General features: G+C 40.2%; 1 protein-coding gene across 3 annotated transcripts in view; it reads right to left on the reverse strand.

The window, feature by feature from the left end:
* PKP2 (plakophilin 2) overlaps positions 1-17098 on the reverse strand; it is a 38403-nt gene that overhangs the window by 13428 nt on the left and 7877 nt on the right. For all 3 annotated transcript variants that reach the window (XM_030263292.4, XM_072923525.1, XM_072923526.1), the window contains exons 3-6: positions 14388-15079; positions 10251-10389; positions 7438-7645; positions 2995-3172 (exon numbers count right to left, since the gene is read on the reverse strand). In XM_030263292.4, the coding sequence (XP_030119152.4) occupies positions 2995-3172; positions 7438-7645; positions 10251-10389; positions 14388-15079 (1217 nt within the window). The remainder of the gene's footprint in view (positions 1-2994; positions 3173-7437; positions 7646-10250; positions 10390-14387; positions 15080-17098) is intronic.

Below are 17098 nucleotides of genomic sequence, written 5' to 3' on the forward strand. Positions count from 1 at the left end.
CAGGATGCTTCAGTTACAGGGCACTTAAAAAGGAAGGCTCTGTAATGAAGTATGGCAGCTTCAGCACCTAAATTAAATGTTTTGCAGGGGAAAATGTGATAGCTGTTATAAATTTGGGAAAGTTCAGCATTGCAGAAGCTCTGGGAAAAGGTATTTCAAGATAAAAGTGGAACCAGTTCATTATCAGCTTTCAAGGTGTGATACTGCCTTCCACTAAACCTTCCTTTCAGAGGAAAAGTCACGCCAGAGGTTCACCTATGTATATAGATAATATTCATGCATTCTACATGCTGCTGGGATCTCATCCTTTCAGACTCAGGGGAGTATGGGGAAATACCTTGAAGATTTTTATTCTTTGTATTGGAACTGGAAGCAGAACTTTTATATGTAGGACTTTCAGGCCAATAAAAAGTGACTTTACCTTTAAAATCCTACAGGACTTATCTACAAATGTCTGTAACACTCCTTTAGATACTTTAATACACCAATTTTACTTGTCCAGCTTATTGTCAGACAACCAGTGTAGTCTGTTGATTTGGCTTACTCTGTGGGTCCAAGCAGAGTGCATTTTATAATATTTCACAACCAAACAACACTATTACTCATTTTAACTGCCAATGCAGAATTCTGTGGTTTACACGGCTTCTTTTTACTACATGCAGCTTGTGACCTGTGGTTTCTGTAAAGCTTTGCTTCTCACAGGGTCTTAAGACAAAATACAGACCTAGAGAATGGGATTAACAAATCCTTCTAACGTCAGATTTCCTTATCAGTGACTGCATGCGCCGACACCGGCACCGAGATTCAGGACCCGAGAATACTTCTGGCAATAACTGGGGACTGGTCTGGTCATGCACTCATTCCAGTGCTTGGAAGTACCTGCAATATTATCTGCTAGATGTGGATTCACTTCTCCTGCTGCTGTTTTCTCAAAGAGGATGAAGGAAGCTTTAATTTATAATCTGGTAATGGTGTGAGGCAGTGCATATACCCCCTCCAGATGCTAGGGTTGGGTTTGGGCTGTGTTTGTCCCTTTTAGTCAACAGTTGTGTGGAAATTTTTGAAAAGAAGTTCTGGCATTTCCCTGTAACTAAGTACAGTACTATGCATAATATTATGTATTGCACTTCAAAGTGCTATTTTTACCCTCTAATAGAAGCTGCAGGCTATAGACTTTATCAACATGCCAAACAAACACATTAGCATCACAAAAGGGAAGACTAATTACAGATTTATATTCTGGCAAATAAGTAGACTCTTTAAACATATTCATAAGTAACATCATTCCCTCAGTGCACACTTCCCTTACTCCATGGTGTGCTTTTCTTTTTATTGATGCAGAGATTCCTAATACATAAGGAATACATCTAGTCACCTAATCTGGGAGGTGTGTCAATTTCCAGAGAAAACATGCAAACTGATTAAAGATCTCAACTATTTAGTCTGTACAAATAAGTAAGTCTCATTAAAAACTGTTCTGTGCTAGAAGGTATGTGGCAATCCTGCAGATCATCTTTACCTGGGAGTTTTCAAGCCCTTCTTTTTCTATTTCTAATTTTCAGTGTTGAATCTCTTAAAAATGAGAAGAATTAGAATGTGGATATCATATTTTTAAAACAGGTAATGTATCCTTAAGCACCTACATAAGGGTAGTTTTAGAGACTTTTAATTAAGGCTGGAGAGCTCTCAGCAATTCTGGAGCACTGACTTTGTGTCCAGAGTAAGGTTAGCCCAGGAATCCACTTTCATTTAAAAGAACTCTGGTGCTGTTACACCTTATTTGTCACATAACAACTTGTGTCAATCTGCTGAAACAAGCTCAGGAAGAGCAACACCAAGCTAAACCTGAGAATGATCTGTGCCCCCAGTGGCTGCTTCATGGGGAAGAGACAGTTCCAGAGTCCAAACACCAGGAGAGGAGCAGCCAGACTGGTTTCTGCACAAATGCAGCTTGGGCTAATTAATACGAAAAAAGACAACCTCCTTCATTTCCGAGACAGCAGCACTAAGTGTTAGCTAGAGAGGTTTTATTATGGGTGGTTAATGTTTCTTTGTATTTGTTTTTGAGTCATCAGAGTAAATAAAATTTAATTATTACTTAGAGATGAAGTTAATTAGCAGGTAGTGGGCTGACAGGGGTTCCTGCAGAAAAAGGCGTATTGCTGTTGAGTATTTTGTGTAGCTGACAATTTGTCTTCTGAAACCACACGAGTCAGCTACAGAGCTGCTGCACAGGAAAAACAATGCCATACACCTACAACTACTCTGCTACAGGACAGGTCAGCACAGCAGGTATATCTGAGGCAAAATGGGCACCCTTCCAGCCTCCACATTCCAAACTTAATTCCTTGTACTCTACTAGGAGTTTAAACCTCAGGTCATGCCTTTGCAGTTGTACATTACTCCTTAGGAAGTTCAAAATATGTCATTTTGTCCATTTTTAGATGTGTAAACTTACTTAATATGCAATGAATTTGAGCTCACAAAGGGCCCCTAATTTATAGACTGTTAAAGATGTCTTCATTGAAGATGTGATTTTTATACTTCAGCCATTTAGGGGTGTGTTCACTGGGGCCTTTGGTGTTTGTCTATATTAACTGCTACTGTGCCCATGAGTCTATTAGCAGATTGCAGTACTAAATACACAACTATAAATCTATTCCTCCACCCCATGGCTGCAACTTGCTTAAACTTGTGCAAAAGGCTGGACAGAGCTTACTCTGGTTTAAAAAATGGCTGTCCCACCATTTAAGTTGAATCACTTTCTAATCAGTTCAGGCAGAGATTATGGTATGTTCAAATAAGCATCTTTGGTAGCAGCTGGAAGCAGAAAACATTTATGTGCTTGTAGGTACCATGTCCCCTTTTTAAGTCATCTGCTTGCATGAGAAGTGATTGTGGCTTGAAATTAACTCTGTGTAGTTATCCAAAAATAATTATGTCCCCTGTTTTGTCATTACTATTGCTTTGGGTAGTTGTAGACAGAGTGCTCACCTCAGGCATCCTGTGGCATTGTAGAAGATATCAGGGTCGGGCAGAGCACTTGATTTTGGGTAGTCTCTGTCTGGCCAGCCTGAGTAGGGGATGAGGACAGCATCAGTCAGCGTCTGCAGGGCTTCTCTAATCAACAGGTGCTTCAGCTGGTCATTGGAGGACAGATTCCACAGCAAACCTGGAATAGCCACAATAAAATCAGAGAGGAAAAAGACTCCTCTGCACTTTGAGACTCAATCTCACACCCCTTTGTTGCAGTGTCTGCCTCTCAGGAACAGGGGCATTCTACACCTCTTGATGTTAACAAGTGAAGAGCCTGCCTGGCACTGATCATCTGAAGACAAACAGAAGGGATTGGTAAATGCTCACCAGCTCTGATCCAGCGACATGGAAACAGGGCAAAAAAGGGGCACAGTTATCCATGTGGATAAAGTAAAATCTCTACACAGTCGATCTAATGCCCAGACAAGAAGTGCAGCTTTCCACAGCTCTGCATTGTCCATCTGCTGCAATCACCGTCTCTGTTAGCAAAGCAAGCTAAGGGAAAACAAACTCACAAAAGGGATAGAAGGGAGGTGCAGGGAGTTTACAGGAGATCTGCTGGAAGACAGGAAATGCCCATTGCCAAGTTTCTCTAACACTTGATAGCAAAATTTCTCATAAGAGGGAAAGCTGTTAACACTGGTTGGCTGCTACTGTCCAGACATTAGTCACTAAACAAATCATTAAATAATGCTACAAACCTTGCCTACTCATGATCTCCAAACCAAATTTCAAATAAAATCTAGTAGGATTTAACAGGTTCCATTATGTTCTATTACAACAGACAACAATTCTTTTAAAGTACTCTTCCCTTGCAAAACAACACCTATTTCTGCTTCTCACTACAAAGACATTCATTGTTCCTCCAGCTTGCTGCTCTATGTTTCACAGACTTCCTCCTCCACACACCGGCAGAGTATTACTGAATGTTCCTTTCATCAGCTCACAATGTGAACAACAGAAAAATATTTATTTTGTATCTCCTTACACTTTGAATTTTATTTCAGGTATTGTGAGAAACAGTAAAATCAAAACAAAAGCCAGCCAGAAGCAGCCCAGTCCTTCTGGGATCAGCTCCTTAGCCTCTGAATCAGGGGATAAAAGGAGGAATGTACTTTTCTGAAGTACAGGTAAGGCTTACAGGAAAACAGACAAGCAGTCCAAAGGGCATTGGTAAGCAAAGCAGGTTAAGACAGAAGGGCACAAATGCAAGGAATGGCACAAGGACAGAATATACTTTTAAAAAGAACAAATAAATTTGGAATTACAGGCAGATAGTTAGAATTGCCAGAAGAGAATTTGAGATAGTTCTCTCACTGTACATTTTCCAACAAAAACCCTACCTTTACCCACAGGCACTGTGTCTCTGGGCTCAGAAGGATTCTCTCAGTGGTATTCTGGGTGTGGATGAATTTGTGCACATTAGGCAATGTCTTAGGAGTGGATTGTTTCCTTGCACCTATGCTATATTCTTAGGAGCATAGTTTTCCCTTAGGTGGTTATTTGGAAAAATGGGTGGGATCTGCTTTTAAATTTACATTTCTTTTAATGACAGTTCTGCTTGTGCTGTAATCTTCCCTGCAGGAAAAATTTTCTTTCATTTCTTTTATCTATGCTGCAGGATAATAAGATCAGGAGGTTAGCTGCTCCCTGGAGGCTCATCTGGCTTACCTTTAAAAGCTAAAATCTTTTGGTTCTTTCATGCCACAGCCATTTTATTTTCTGTTCCTCAGTATGCTCTCCAAATACTATAAAACTCCAATTCTGTCTTAGGTCCTGCAAACAAAATTCTCTCCTACAATTTAGGAGAATCTTCTTTCCTAAGAGATTTCTAAGTAGCTTGTAAGCCAAAGAAAGGACAGAGCCTCTGTTTACTTTATCTGTATCAATGCTTTTGTGAAGCTAGCAAATTCAGTCAAATTCAGTGATCTTGGGCAGGTTTGATTCCCCCTGGGAAGAGATCATATGAGCACAGAATTGCAGAGAAACTGGGCAGCTCTTTTCTGCAGGGGGCATTAGGCAGACTGGCCCACAGCAGCTTTCAAACCCCTGTCACCAGCACAAAGCTGCTTTGGTGGGGCAGTGGTTTGGTGTTTTTTGTGTGTTCACAGACTGTGAGGCAGCCACAGCACGTGCTGTAATCAGCATTTATATCCACACACTTTGGTTCCTCTCAGTGTTTTCACAGCACAATACCAGGCACAGTGCAGGACTGCATTTGCTTTGTATTCCTAAGCCTGGGTCTTAAAGAAAATATAGGCCATCAAAGTATTCTTTGAGAACATATGATAAAACATGGATTAATGTTAGGCAAGTGCTTGTCTGTATTAACACTGATGGTCCTAATAAACCAGTGACCTTTAAAGATAAGCTTCTAAGGCTGAGATTTACTTATCTCATGTGCACAAGTACTATATTTCTGACAGGTAATGAAGTACAGTATCAGAGAACCTCTGTCTCAGAGTTCTAACTTCCTTCTCTCCTAAAACTTCCTCATTTCATATACTTTTGTCAGGTGGAGTGCTTTGGAACCATGCTTCCCACACAGCAGTAGAAATAGAAAACTTCCCTCTGCTGAGCTTAGACATCTTTATCAATTAATACTGCATGCTTTCAACCCTTGGCCAAGAGTCACTACAGTTCAATAGTATTGGTATTATAATACCTCATACCTCAATAGTATGAGGTATTATCAGGTACCAAGATGATTTTTCTAATCTTTTATGGGGAAAGACATTTAGCTGAATGTGATGCCCTACATTGGGAAGTCCCTAATTTACAGTCAAAGTAGGCAAGTAATATGTATGATGTGGAAAGACAAATGGACTTCTGGTGCTACCTGGTTTAAGACCAAATCTTTCACATTAACCTTTTCCTGGAAGTGCACACTTCAGAGAGATTGCATGCATAAATATGATATTCCACTAGTCCTGTATGAGGTCAAAGGCAATGCAAGAGGTGAAATTCATTCATCCAGACTGCCCTTTGCTCTTGTAGGCTCCTTGCAGCTGCTATGGACCGGGAAGAACTGTTCAAGTGATGGCAAAAAGTATGTCCTAATGGCATTTTCACTAAGGTACCCAGTGCATTTCCTCCTGGCTGCACATCTGGTCTTGAACAAATTAAGAAATACTTCTCTCTTGGTGTATTTTTAAAATTGTCTTTTGCAACTGTCAGGCATGAAAGCACATCATAATATTTTGCTTTACACAAGCTACATCATCCTGCTTGGCATAAATATTTTTTTGGTGTCTTCTTTGTTTTGTGAGTAAATATTCATGTTTAGTGACAGCAGTAATTGCTGAAAGAAGATGTTCCTTTGTCCATTTCCACATTGCTGAAGGGGAACACAGTAACATCCACAATATACATGTGAGTTATCAGGCACATTCTACATTTTTGTCAGGAATTATGAAAGTGCTAGCAAGGAAAGAGCACTGGCTTTCTGGCCACTCTGCCACCACTTTCACTGCTTCCCTCACTGGTCTGCAACAGCACTGAAAGTTAAGGCATTGTACAGTAAATTACTCTGTGACCCAATTCTGCAACTGATGAGTGCGAAAAATTTTAAAACACTTTTAACGTTGCAGAGCTGCATAACTGAGCTAAAAAAAAAGCCAACAATACAAAGCTTTGTTCTCCAGCTTAGGGAGCAGAGTATTTCAAATACTTTAAAGAATGCAGAATTACAGAAGGTCTCAACAAGACAGGGCTGCTTGTCAACTTCAGTATCTTTTCACGCACTGTTCTCCTAATAGATTTTGTTCTTGATGTCTTTAAAGATCATTTTAGATAAATCCCCATTCATTTATTCATGTTTTCCATTTATAAAATATAAGCCTGCTATTCCTTTGGATGCTAATTAGAAAGAATGTGGGTCACAAGCAGTGGAATTCCAAGAGACACATTATGGACACGTGGGACTGCAGGGATGAAGTAAGAATCTGGGGCAGTGGGGCTTGTGGGAATAGCACAACCACTTTCTGTCCGTGGCACATGACAGCTCTGGGCGACAGTCTTCAACAAGGAACTTCCAGTAGGCACTGTCAGGACAGAGTCAAAAAATGAAGGCTAAGCTGCTGTGTAAGTAGCAGGCATTAATTATGGTCCCAGGCACCCCTAGGGAGCCTGACTTTCTTTTCTGGAATATCAAGGACTTAAAGCTTCCTGCAAGCACACTCTCTTGATCTCTGAAGAATCTTTAAGAGGTGAAGTTGCAGTTCCTTATCTCTTGTTGTTGACTGAAAGGATGGTCTTGAGTAAGGACCTTGGAATTTTACCCTCTGGGAATTACTTAGAGTAGGGGACAATGTTTTTGTATTTAGTCACTAAACAATCATCTACCTCTCCCTTTTTACACTAATTAAAGCACTTCATGCTTGACTGCAGAGAAAACACTACCTGTGATTTGTTTCTTAGTCTCTATGTCCCTGGTGTGCCGGAGCAGGCGGAGCAGGAGCGGGATCCCTTTCTGCTCTGACACCTCCAGTTTGTTGTCATTGTCCTCAAACACCAAGTTTCTCAGAGCACCACACGCTGCCCGCTGGATGTCCTCATTCTGAACCTCGAGGAGCTGTAAAAGTTTGGGGATGCCACCAAGTGAGAAAACCTGTGAGGAAAACAAAACACAGCAGGGAATCATCAGATGCTGTAAGTAACAAACTCCCCTTTCTCCCCGCCCCAGAAAACGTTTAAATAGTTATAATGTTTAAATAGTTATAACGTTTAAATAGTTATAGTTATGTTCATTTGCTCCTGCTTGAGAGACCTGAAGCACAGATCATTAATCATTTGGACATGACTATTAACCTCTGGGCATTTGTATGACTAATACTTAAAATCCACAACTGGGAGAGGCAACATGTTGTCATAATTAATGTCAGAGAATGATACTAAATCTCTTCTAGCTTTGCCACAGATTTGTACTCTCTGACAAGACATTTAATCACTCTGCTTTTTAGCTTCCATGTTAGTGAAATGAATATTTGAGATTTAATTCTGGAACATTTATAAACAGGTTTTGGGTTTTTTTTCCCCTCAGCAACCAGCCTGATGAAAACACAGTGTTCTTCCCATGTATTGAAAGTATATTAAAAACCAATACATTATACTTAATGTTTCTTAACTATGCCACACAGAGGAAAAATAGCAAAAGTAAGCATCAAAATTAAGTAAGCATTAACCATTGTTAGCCAGCTATCTACTGAACTACCCATATTTAGCACAGACTACTTTTCAGTGTTTAAATATTTAGAAAATGAGGGTTTGGCCCCAAATGAATGAAGAATTTAAAAGATGTTATTTTACAGTAGCTGTATGGAAACAAATTGTTTGTTTTGCTTGAATGAAGAATCCCATACAAACTGTGATATGACACAAGCAAGACCGAGCTGACTCAGGAGTGAATTTACTCTGGGAAGTGCCTTACATTAATGTACCATTGCCAACAGTCTCCTCCAGCATTTCAAAATGCCATATGGTTTTGTGGACAAACTCACCCTTGTGAAGAACCAACAGCACGTGAAAAACTCAGAAATCTGATACAAATGTCTTAAACAGTCCAGAGTTTAATGATAAAAATAATTCAATACAACCAGCAGGTGCTGGCACCATGAAGAAATGGAATGCAACAGAGCCTTTTATCCTTCATGAAGTAAACTACACAGCCTGGCATCCTCTCCTCTATCCACCTGTACAAGAGGTACAGTTTCTTTATCCTGCTCTGCTGAGCTGTTTTTCCCTCTGCTGAGCGATTGCAAACACTCAGCAATCACCTAAATGCCAGCAGAATGGAATACAGGAATATCCATCGTGAGGGCAGTGGTGCACAGAGCATGCTGAAGGCACATCAACCTGTTTTATTGCAGTAGATCAGCCCTTTTGACACCAATAATGTAGTTGTTTGGTTTTTTTAAGTATTTCTGCAGACTTTCTGTCCGTAATTTTAAGGCATTTATAGCTCTTGTAAAAGGAGTGCTATTTCAACCTAATTTGCTGAGAATTTACAACAACTATTGACTGGTCCTAAATTTTCATTAGTAAACAAAAGCCACCAAAGTACTGAGAAGTTCACAGAAACAGAAAAACCACTGGACCCACAAACTCTCAAATATCAGGGAACAATAGACAAAGGATGCAGGCTGAAAGGCTAAAAAAGGGACTCAGGACGATGCCAACGTGAACAAGCTGGCACCAAACGGGCACCAAACAGAAAAGCTCATTGTAGGTTATGTGGGTGGATATCAGAAACATGTGGCTTCAGGCTGACTGCTCCAACCTGAGCACTCCTCAGCCACTCCTTTTGCTGGGAAGCTGCCTGAGAGAGGTCTGTGTAATAACCCACTTGCAAACATCCAATTCTGAAGCTCTGTCCTCTATTTGAAGTTAAGGTTGCCACCTGTGCTGTTACTTTCTCCCAAAACTGACTCTGACAGACCCTAAAGCAAGTCAAAAGGACAGAGAGATGTTTGGCTGTCACTGCACTGGACTGCATGCACATAGTTATGGAAGTAAGGCTCAGATTACTGAGCACATTACAAACCAAAGCAGCTGTAATTATACTTTTTAATGGTTAAAATAAACAATCACCTTACACTTTATTGTACAGTACCGTTCAGCAGGAGAGACATTTGTGTTCAGTAGTGACATTTAAACAAAATGAAGAGAGAGTATTTTTAATAGACCTTTTCAAAACACTTGTAAGTGACTTAACAAGTTTCTTGTAAGGGACTTCAAAATTTGGTTAACCTAAACAATGTACTAATGCATGTACATAGTTCCAGTGAGCCTTTAACATGTTTCCTAATCCATCTACTTTTTAAACACATTTGTGCAGTCCTAACAAACCCTGAAGCTTGGATAAGTTTGTACTGTACTCAGAATTTTCTTATTTTGGGATATTTCTGCATGCAAGTCAAAAATGGGAGACAGGAGCAACTATACTGACAAAAAGTTCAGACTCCATGATTTATAAAGGCTGAAAGAATTAAGTTTGTTCAGCTGAAAAAGGGCAAACTGAGTGGGTGTACACTGAGTGGGTTCAAAAGAATCTGCAGCAAAACACATAAATGCAATTTAGGGAAAATATCTAACATCAGTATCCTATAAGGTTACTCGGACTGCCTTCTTCCTTTTCATGTTGGCACATAGTGACATAAAGTATAGAATCGTATTTTCTCTGCCTGATTGTGACTGGAAAAAGAATAATTACTTACTTTTCTCCTGGCATCTGCTTTTTGGAAGCACTCATGCTGTATGAAAGTCTCTGCAGCAAGGATCCTGGGGGTGGACTGTGTATTTTCACTCTTCAGAATGTTCACTGCACGCTCCAGGGTCATCTCCACTTCTGGGCTCCTTAAAAGTATAGACAGAGAGATCTAGTGAAGAAAGACTGCAGAAAAATTATCAGTCTTGTAAAACTAGGATTTTGGTGTTTTTCATGTAACTCTAGCTTTTCTTAGAAATTTTTTTTTTCCTTTCCAATAGCAGAAAATATCATAAAGATTTTAAGAGATACTGACATTTAGGGGGAAGAGAAGGACATAAATACAAGTGTGGTTCTGGAGAAAGAAAGTCATGCTTTAAGTTACAATAACAAAATGGAAATATCAGTTTCTGTCAGTGTTTCCATCCAGCGGAAGAATGAAGAATGTAAAAGAAAGGACGAAGAAGTGGATGAGGATCAAAAGAAAGCCATAACCATGTCAGAGTGACTATTACTGGCCATGAAGATTCTTTGATGTTTTCCTCAATAGTGTGAGGATTGTTTTTTTTATTTGTCCTTATGCCTTTCATCAGTGTCTTAGTTCCCAGACTACATCTATGCAGGATTCAGAACCTCCTTTTTCCAAAAAAGGAAGTTGTTCCTGTTTGAAATAGATGGGCAAAGCTATTTTTCAGGTGGGAAAAATAAGAATACCACCCACTAAACTGAGTATGTAGACATCCTGTGGTAGGGAGCATCAAAAATAAGTGCCACCACTTCCCTTTCACCTTCCAGAATGTTTTCTTTAATGATGATTGTGTTAGACGACCATATTAAAAAAAAAAAAAAAATGAAAGAGAGGTCACCAAACACATTTTTTCCCCCAGTAAATGGAACATAAAACAATTATTGGCACAGTCAGGTGCCAATAGGTGATAGGTGGTTATGCTCCCCAGACTTTTTATTTACTTTTGGTTTCAAATATGCTGCACCCAGATAAAAAAATGGGGAGAGAAAAGTTGAAGAGAATTTTTTTTTAAATCCAGATAATTTTGGAGTAGCAGTTGTGCCACCAGCCAGCAAGGGATGAGAGGGCAGTCTGTGACCTGCAGTGAAACAAGCAGTAATTTGCAATAACTCCCTCCTGCAGAGCTACCAGAATCAGAATGGTTTATTTGATAGTCATCTCAGCAAACGAATCTGTAGTTAGACATTTTAACTCTATTGCCTTTTACATTAAAATTAATACCAGGGAAATATATTAACTAAAGTCAAAGATTTAATTCTTTTTTTTTAAACTAATCAGAAATATTAAATAATAATTAACAATGCTCAGAGAAGCAGAATTTGGAAAATTAGCCAGATCATATTCCTTCTTTTTACTCTGTACTGGAACTGAAAAACACGCTTTTCAAACTTTGGTTTTAAGTTCAAGTCTTAAATCAGCAAAGGTTTTGAGACCATGTTATAAACCTGCACATAATGACCATGTCTACCTGTTGGACACAGCAATAATTTTGGAGTGTTGTGACCAAATTCAGTCACTTTCTGTGAGCAGCAGACATTTCTGATGTATTAAGTTGTGGCATTTCACTGCCCAGCAGCTGAAGAGGAACAGAACCACAGACTTCCCACGGTCCTGGCTGATGCATGAGCTGATCCCCCAGGGCACACCAGAGAGTTTATGTGGGAACTCAACCCAAGGATGCCAAGGGTGGCCCAGAGGAGTAGAAGTCCACCAGGAGCCACTGCCAGGCTGAGATGTACACATGGACAGGCAGACAGTGCATTCCTAGGTGCTGGGGGTGTAGCTCTGCCCTAGCACTGACAGCAGCTCCCCAGAAGTTATCCCTTCATGCAGCAGGCAGAGGATTTCGCTCCTGTTGTGCACTGCTATACTTGGGTTGCTCTCCATTGGATAAAAATAACAATCCCTAACATTTTATCTGGCAGCAATAAGGGATGCAATACCATCTCTGACCCTCAATGGTATTTACAAAGCTGCAGCACCCTAAATCTTGTAAAAACAGAATTTGATGCAAAGATTCCATCCCCACCCTCAAAGTATTTACAGGCAAACTTAATTAGCTCTGGACTAACTGGCACATAAAGAGACACTAAACAAATGGTCAGCCAGGCAGAGGTTGTTAAACAGAACAATGATTTGACAGATTCTGACTTCAGCCTAATTGCCAAAGTATACCAGTTTTGAGAAAAATATATTTTGTGGCAGCTTTCAGCACATTTAGAGGTCAGATTCTGCAAGCAAATATGTCAGATAAATGCAACCTTCAAATAAGAGAATGAGAAATAACAAGAAAACTGAGAGTGTCTATGGACTCCTTGAACTGTGAGAACTTCTGGCAAATGCTGAAACTACAAGCTGGCACCTAAGGAATTATGCCATCACAAAGATTTCCAGCAGATCACAAATCTTCCACCTGAGTTAACATGGTCGCATTAAAGTCACTTGCACAATGATTCAAGACTGATTTTTCCATCTGCAGGTATTAACATACTTTGGTTGCTGCTTGTACAGACAGACAACCAGACTCCAGTGTCTGCACCTGCAAGAGAAAAGCCAAAATTGCTCCTACGTGTAGTTCAAGATTAAAATTGTTGGTTGTGGCTCAGAATGCATTCTAGGATGTGCCAGAAGTTAAGCAGATAATTAAATCAATGGGATATATGTTTTTAAATTGTCTTACTGAAAAATCAAAGTCCTCCCTACTGAAAAACAAACCTGGATATCTATTTTCAATATTACTACTCCAAAATGTTTAGCTGTTGTGATCTCTCACCTGTTTTTTTTTCAGATTTACAAGCTGCAAAGTGTGAATACTTGTAAGTCAACATAATTAATGTCAGATCTCCTAAATCCTGCATCACCCAGACTTGAAAAGTTAATCCAGACCAGAAGTGAGCACAATACCATATATGTTTGCAAATATAATCATAACATACAACATGTAGCTGACAACAAAAAATACCTGATCCACATAGCAGTGATACCAGGTGATGCCTTTTCTCACACAGCAAGAAACTCAGAAAAAGAAGGAAGAAAGGTCTTCAGAAAAATGAACTTAACAGCTACACAGTTATGGGGAAAAAAGCCATTTCTTAATAACACGGTTGTAAATTACACTATGATTAACTTAAACAGAAATGTTAGGATCCTTATTTGAACTATGAAACAACAACAAAAACCAGAATAAACATGCAAGTAACCATTTCCTGTATACCAAGTGGCTTGTTCTGTCCACTGAAACGTAACAGCTCTGGAAACATTCAGAATTATTCTAAAACGAAAAGATATTCACCCCTGGGGAAATTCAGAAATAATAAAATGTCTCTTTTGAAAATGGAATAGATTTTAAACATTCTGAAATCTTCTCTGGAAAGGAATTTTTGCTGGGGAACGAATTTTGGGAAAAAACCCAACCAACCTTTTCCAGTATTTTAAACAATTTCATGATGTCTGGGGGCAGATTTGGGACTTTTTGGCATGGAGCTAACAGCGTTTCAAATAAGGAGAACTCCCTCAGAGCATGTAGGATCTCATGGTAGTGGGAAGCTCTGGGGTCTTGGGATTCAGAGCAGTTTGCATTTATTCTAGGGAAGGATGGTGCTACAGAGCTAGGAAAAATTTCTGCACCTGAAGTTTATAAAAACTAAGAAGTGTCCTTGAAACCATGGAGGATTTCTAACTGGAAATTGTCAATCTGCCAAAAGCTGTCCCACTGGTACATTTCTGACCTGTTCCCGTGAGAACCAGTGCTGATATGTATGGGCTCTTGTGAGCACATAATTTGCCAATACAATTTTGTGTATTGCGATTTAGGCTGTAAATTACCCAGTGACTATTTCATGTCTGCTGATAAAGTTAACTCTTGGCAAAAGGGGGTCCCAAACTTCAGCAGGAGGTGTAGACGTTTCACTCTACATACATATACATGTTTTTTCTCCCCTTTCTTCTGTTGCACCGGATGTGGCTTTTTAAAAGCCAATCTACTTTCTGCCCCTTCTGCACTGGTACTTCATGCATGGTGCTGGCTGCTGAGCACAGGCTATCAATTTATTTCCTAACCAGCACATTCCTGCTGGCTGTGAGAGCCCAGAACCAAAGCAGGTCCTGCACTGTGCTTACCCCAGCTGAGATCCATTGAGGGTCACTTGCTCGCTGTGCAGGAAACCATTTCTCCCTGCTGCGGCCACAGCAGCCGTCACTGGCATCCTCTTCCCATCTGTTTCTGCAGCGACACTGGCTATGGAAGCTGGCTGGGAAACCTCCCTCCTGCTCTGCGTGTTTCTGAAGGCGCTTTGGTAGAAGCTGGACCTGACAGATTGCCTGTTCTGAGACAGGCGGGACGCGGTCGGGGACCTCACTTGTCCCATGGCACTCTCCGAGGCCAGGTAGTTTTCCTTCTCCAGGAGGTTGCTCATGCTGCGGCTGCTGCCAGGCTGGTGGTACAGAGGGACAGTGGGGCTGGGGTAGGCACCATCGGGGACAGCATCAGTGACAGTCCCCAGGCGGGGCTGTCTCTTGAAGGAGCGTCCCCTGTGCACGGAGTCGCGCAGGGTGTAGCCAAGGATCTCGGAGCGAGCGTATCTCGGCGGCACAGTCCCGCTGGATCTCAGCCCGTCCCCGTGCCTCACGGACAATCCAGCTGAGATCCCTCCATCGTAGTGAAAGTCGTTGGACACGTAGGCCAATCTTTCCGGATTTCGCTGGGGAGAAACCTCCAGTCTCTTCAGAGGCTGCCTTTGAGCTCTCTCTTCCATTGTCCTGTAAGCAATCCTTGTCCCCCAGCCGTTGGTGTACGAGGATGGGGAGGCAACCTGCTCCAGGGGCACGAAACAACAGGAGCCACAGTCAGGTCACAGCACTTAGGATTAGCAGCAGAGAAACCAAACCAAACAAAGTAAAGGCAGAAATTCTACTGAGTGATCTCGGAATCTCAAAAAAAATTAGTGAACATTGCCAAAATTATGCATCAAATGGGATTCTATCACATTTCTTGGTACCTTTCTCATGAAGGCAGGAAGACATACAGTCTAAAAATCAGGAAACAAAGGCTAAGCATCCAATCTTCTGTCATGAAACCAAAATAGTTGCCTAAGTCAATTAAGCCAGGTAATGAACAGATTGATTATTAATGAAGATTTTTTTTCTGTTGAAACTCCTTGGGGATTAACACCAACATCTGCTACTAAAGCTAAATTCAAGGCTGTCTAATAGACAGAAGAAAATTAATCAATCAGATATAAAAAATATTGTACTGAAGTGTCTGCATATTGATAATAACCTCATTAATATAAAGTTATTTAGCACTCGTGTTCATTTGTGGTAGGATCTAGTAAACAGAGATAAATAGTCCCCTCCCTGATTGTCTAGCCTCTTAAAAATTAAGGAGATTGTGTAACATTCCAAGAAAATTAAAGTGACCATTTCACCATCTCAATTACTTCCCTAATTCTACAGTTGCAATTTTAGCTTATTTTTTCTTCCTATACCTAATGGGGACAGACTGGACTGGATCATCATCTTGCCTTACAATTTTCTCTTTTCTAAACCAAACAAATCCACTGCCGTCAACCTTTCTTTGTAGAATATATCTTCAAGATTCTTGCTTTTAGGTACTGTTTGAGGCCTCTTGATTCTTATACTTTTTTCTTGTATTCCATATTGGACTGTATACTCCAAAGTCTTCCAGAACTAAATCAACTTGGGACAAAATCCAGCCTTGAAGTAGAGGAGTCATGGACTAGTTTTTAAAAAATCAGTAAGCATAGGGGCATACATCCATAGAAGAAAGCTCTATATTTTCCATTTCCACATTGTGTTAAAATTTAGAAATATAAATGGGGTTTTTAAGGTAAACAGAAGTTTACACAAGCTTTTAATTAAAGAAACAGTGCTTAGCAGATAGATGCTGGACTGAATTCCCTTAATTTCACCATTAAGGAGATCCTGAGGGTGATAGTTGACTCACAAAGGAGTAAAGGTTATAGAAACTAGCAGGCTCAGGCATAGATCATTGGATATATCTGTTTATTCTACGCAAGTTAAGCAAGGATATCTTTATCTGTTGTTTGGGGATAATTAACGTTTTTTGTGGCTTTTCCCAGCTTTTACACTTTTTTGTCTTTTCTCCCCACCCCCCTGCCTGGTATACTGTATTATTTTCTAGTGATTCCTATGTTACCTCCAGTTTTTCTCTTGTTGCTGTCTTCTGGAGGAAATGAATTCAGGTCAAATATTATGGACTGCAGCACAGGTGAGAATAGAGGTTGGGAGGACATAGAGTGGAATGTGTTTAGGTAAGTGCTTCTGTCTCTCCCTATACAGAGCCAGAGCTGCTTCACAGACTGGTCAAAATCTGGGCTATTGCTTCTAATGACAAAATGCCTTGAGTTTTGTCTTGAGTAGTCTAAAATTAGGAAAGAATTGCCCCCTTCATACACAGTTGTTTACCAAATAAATGTTTCTGTTCTCAAGCTAAAATGCTCTCAGTTTACTAAATTGTTCGTGCAGGAGCATTGCTATTGAACTGTGTTGATTTCCCAGTGGCTCCTTCAAATAGATTCAAAACCAGTTATGAGCTGTGTCAAAAACCCTGCAGAAAACCAATTATTTATCTCAGCATTCAGGCCATGACCCCAAGAAAAGCTGGTCAAAATAACAAGAGAATTTATGATTAGATGGTTTAGAAACACTATTGTATTCCAAGGACTGTCCTGCTGGAATTCTTGTTATGATAAAACAGGTTACAACAGGAGTATTTAAAATGATAAGAAACCACTCTATCTTGTGAAAACGAAAGTATTTGTGAAACTAATGTAGTCTGTTTTCATTTG

The sequence above is a fragment of the Taeniopygia guttata genome, chromosome 1A (assembly GCF_048771995.1).
Source record: "Taeniopygia guttata chromosome 1A, bTaeGut7.mat, whole genome shotgun sequence".
NCBI lineage: Eukaryota > Metazoa > Chordata > Aves > Passeriformes > Estrildidae > Taeniopygia > Taeniopygia guttata.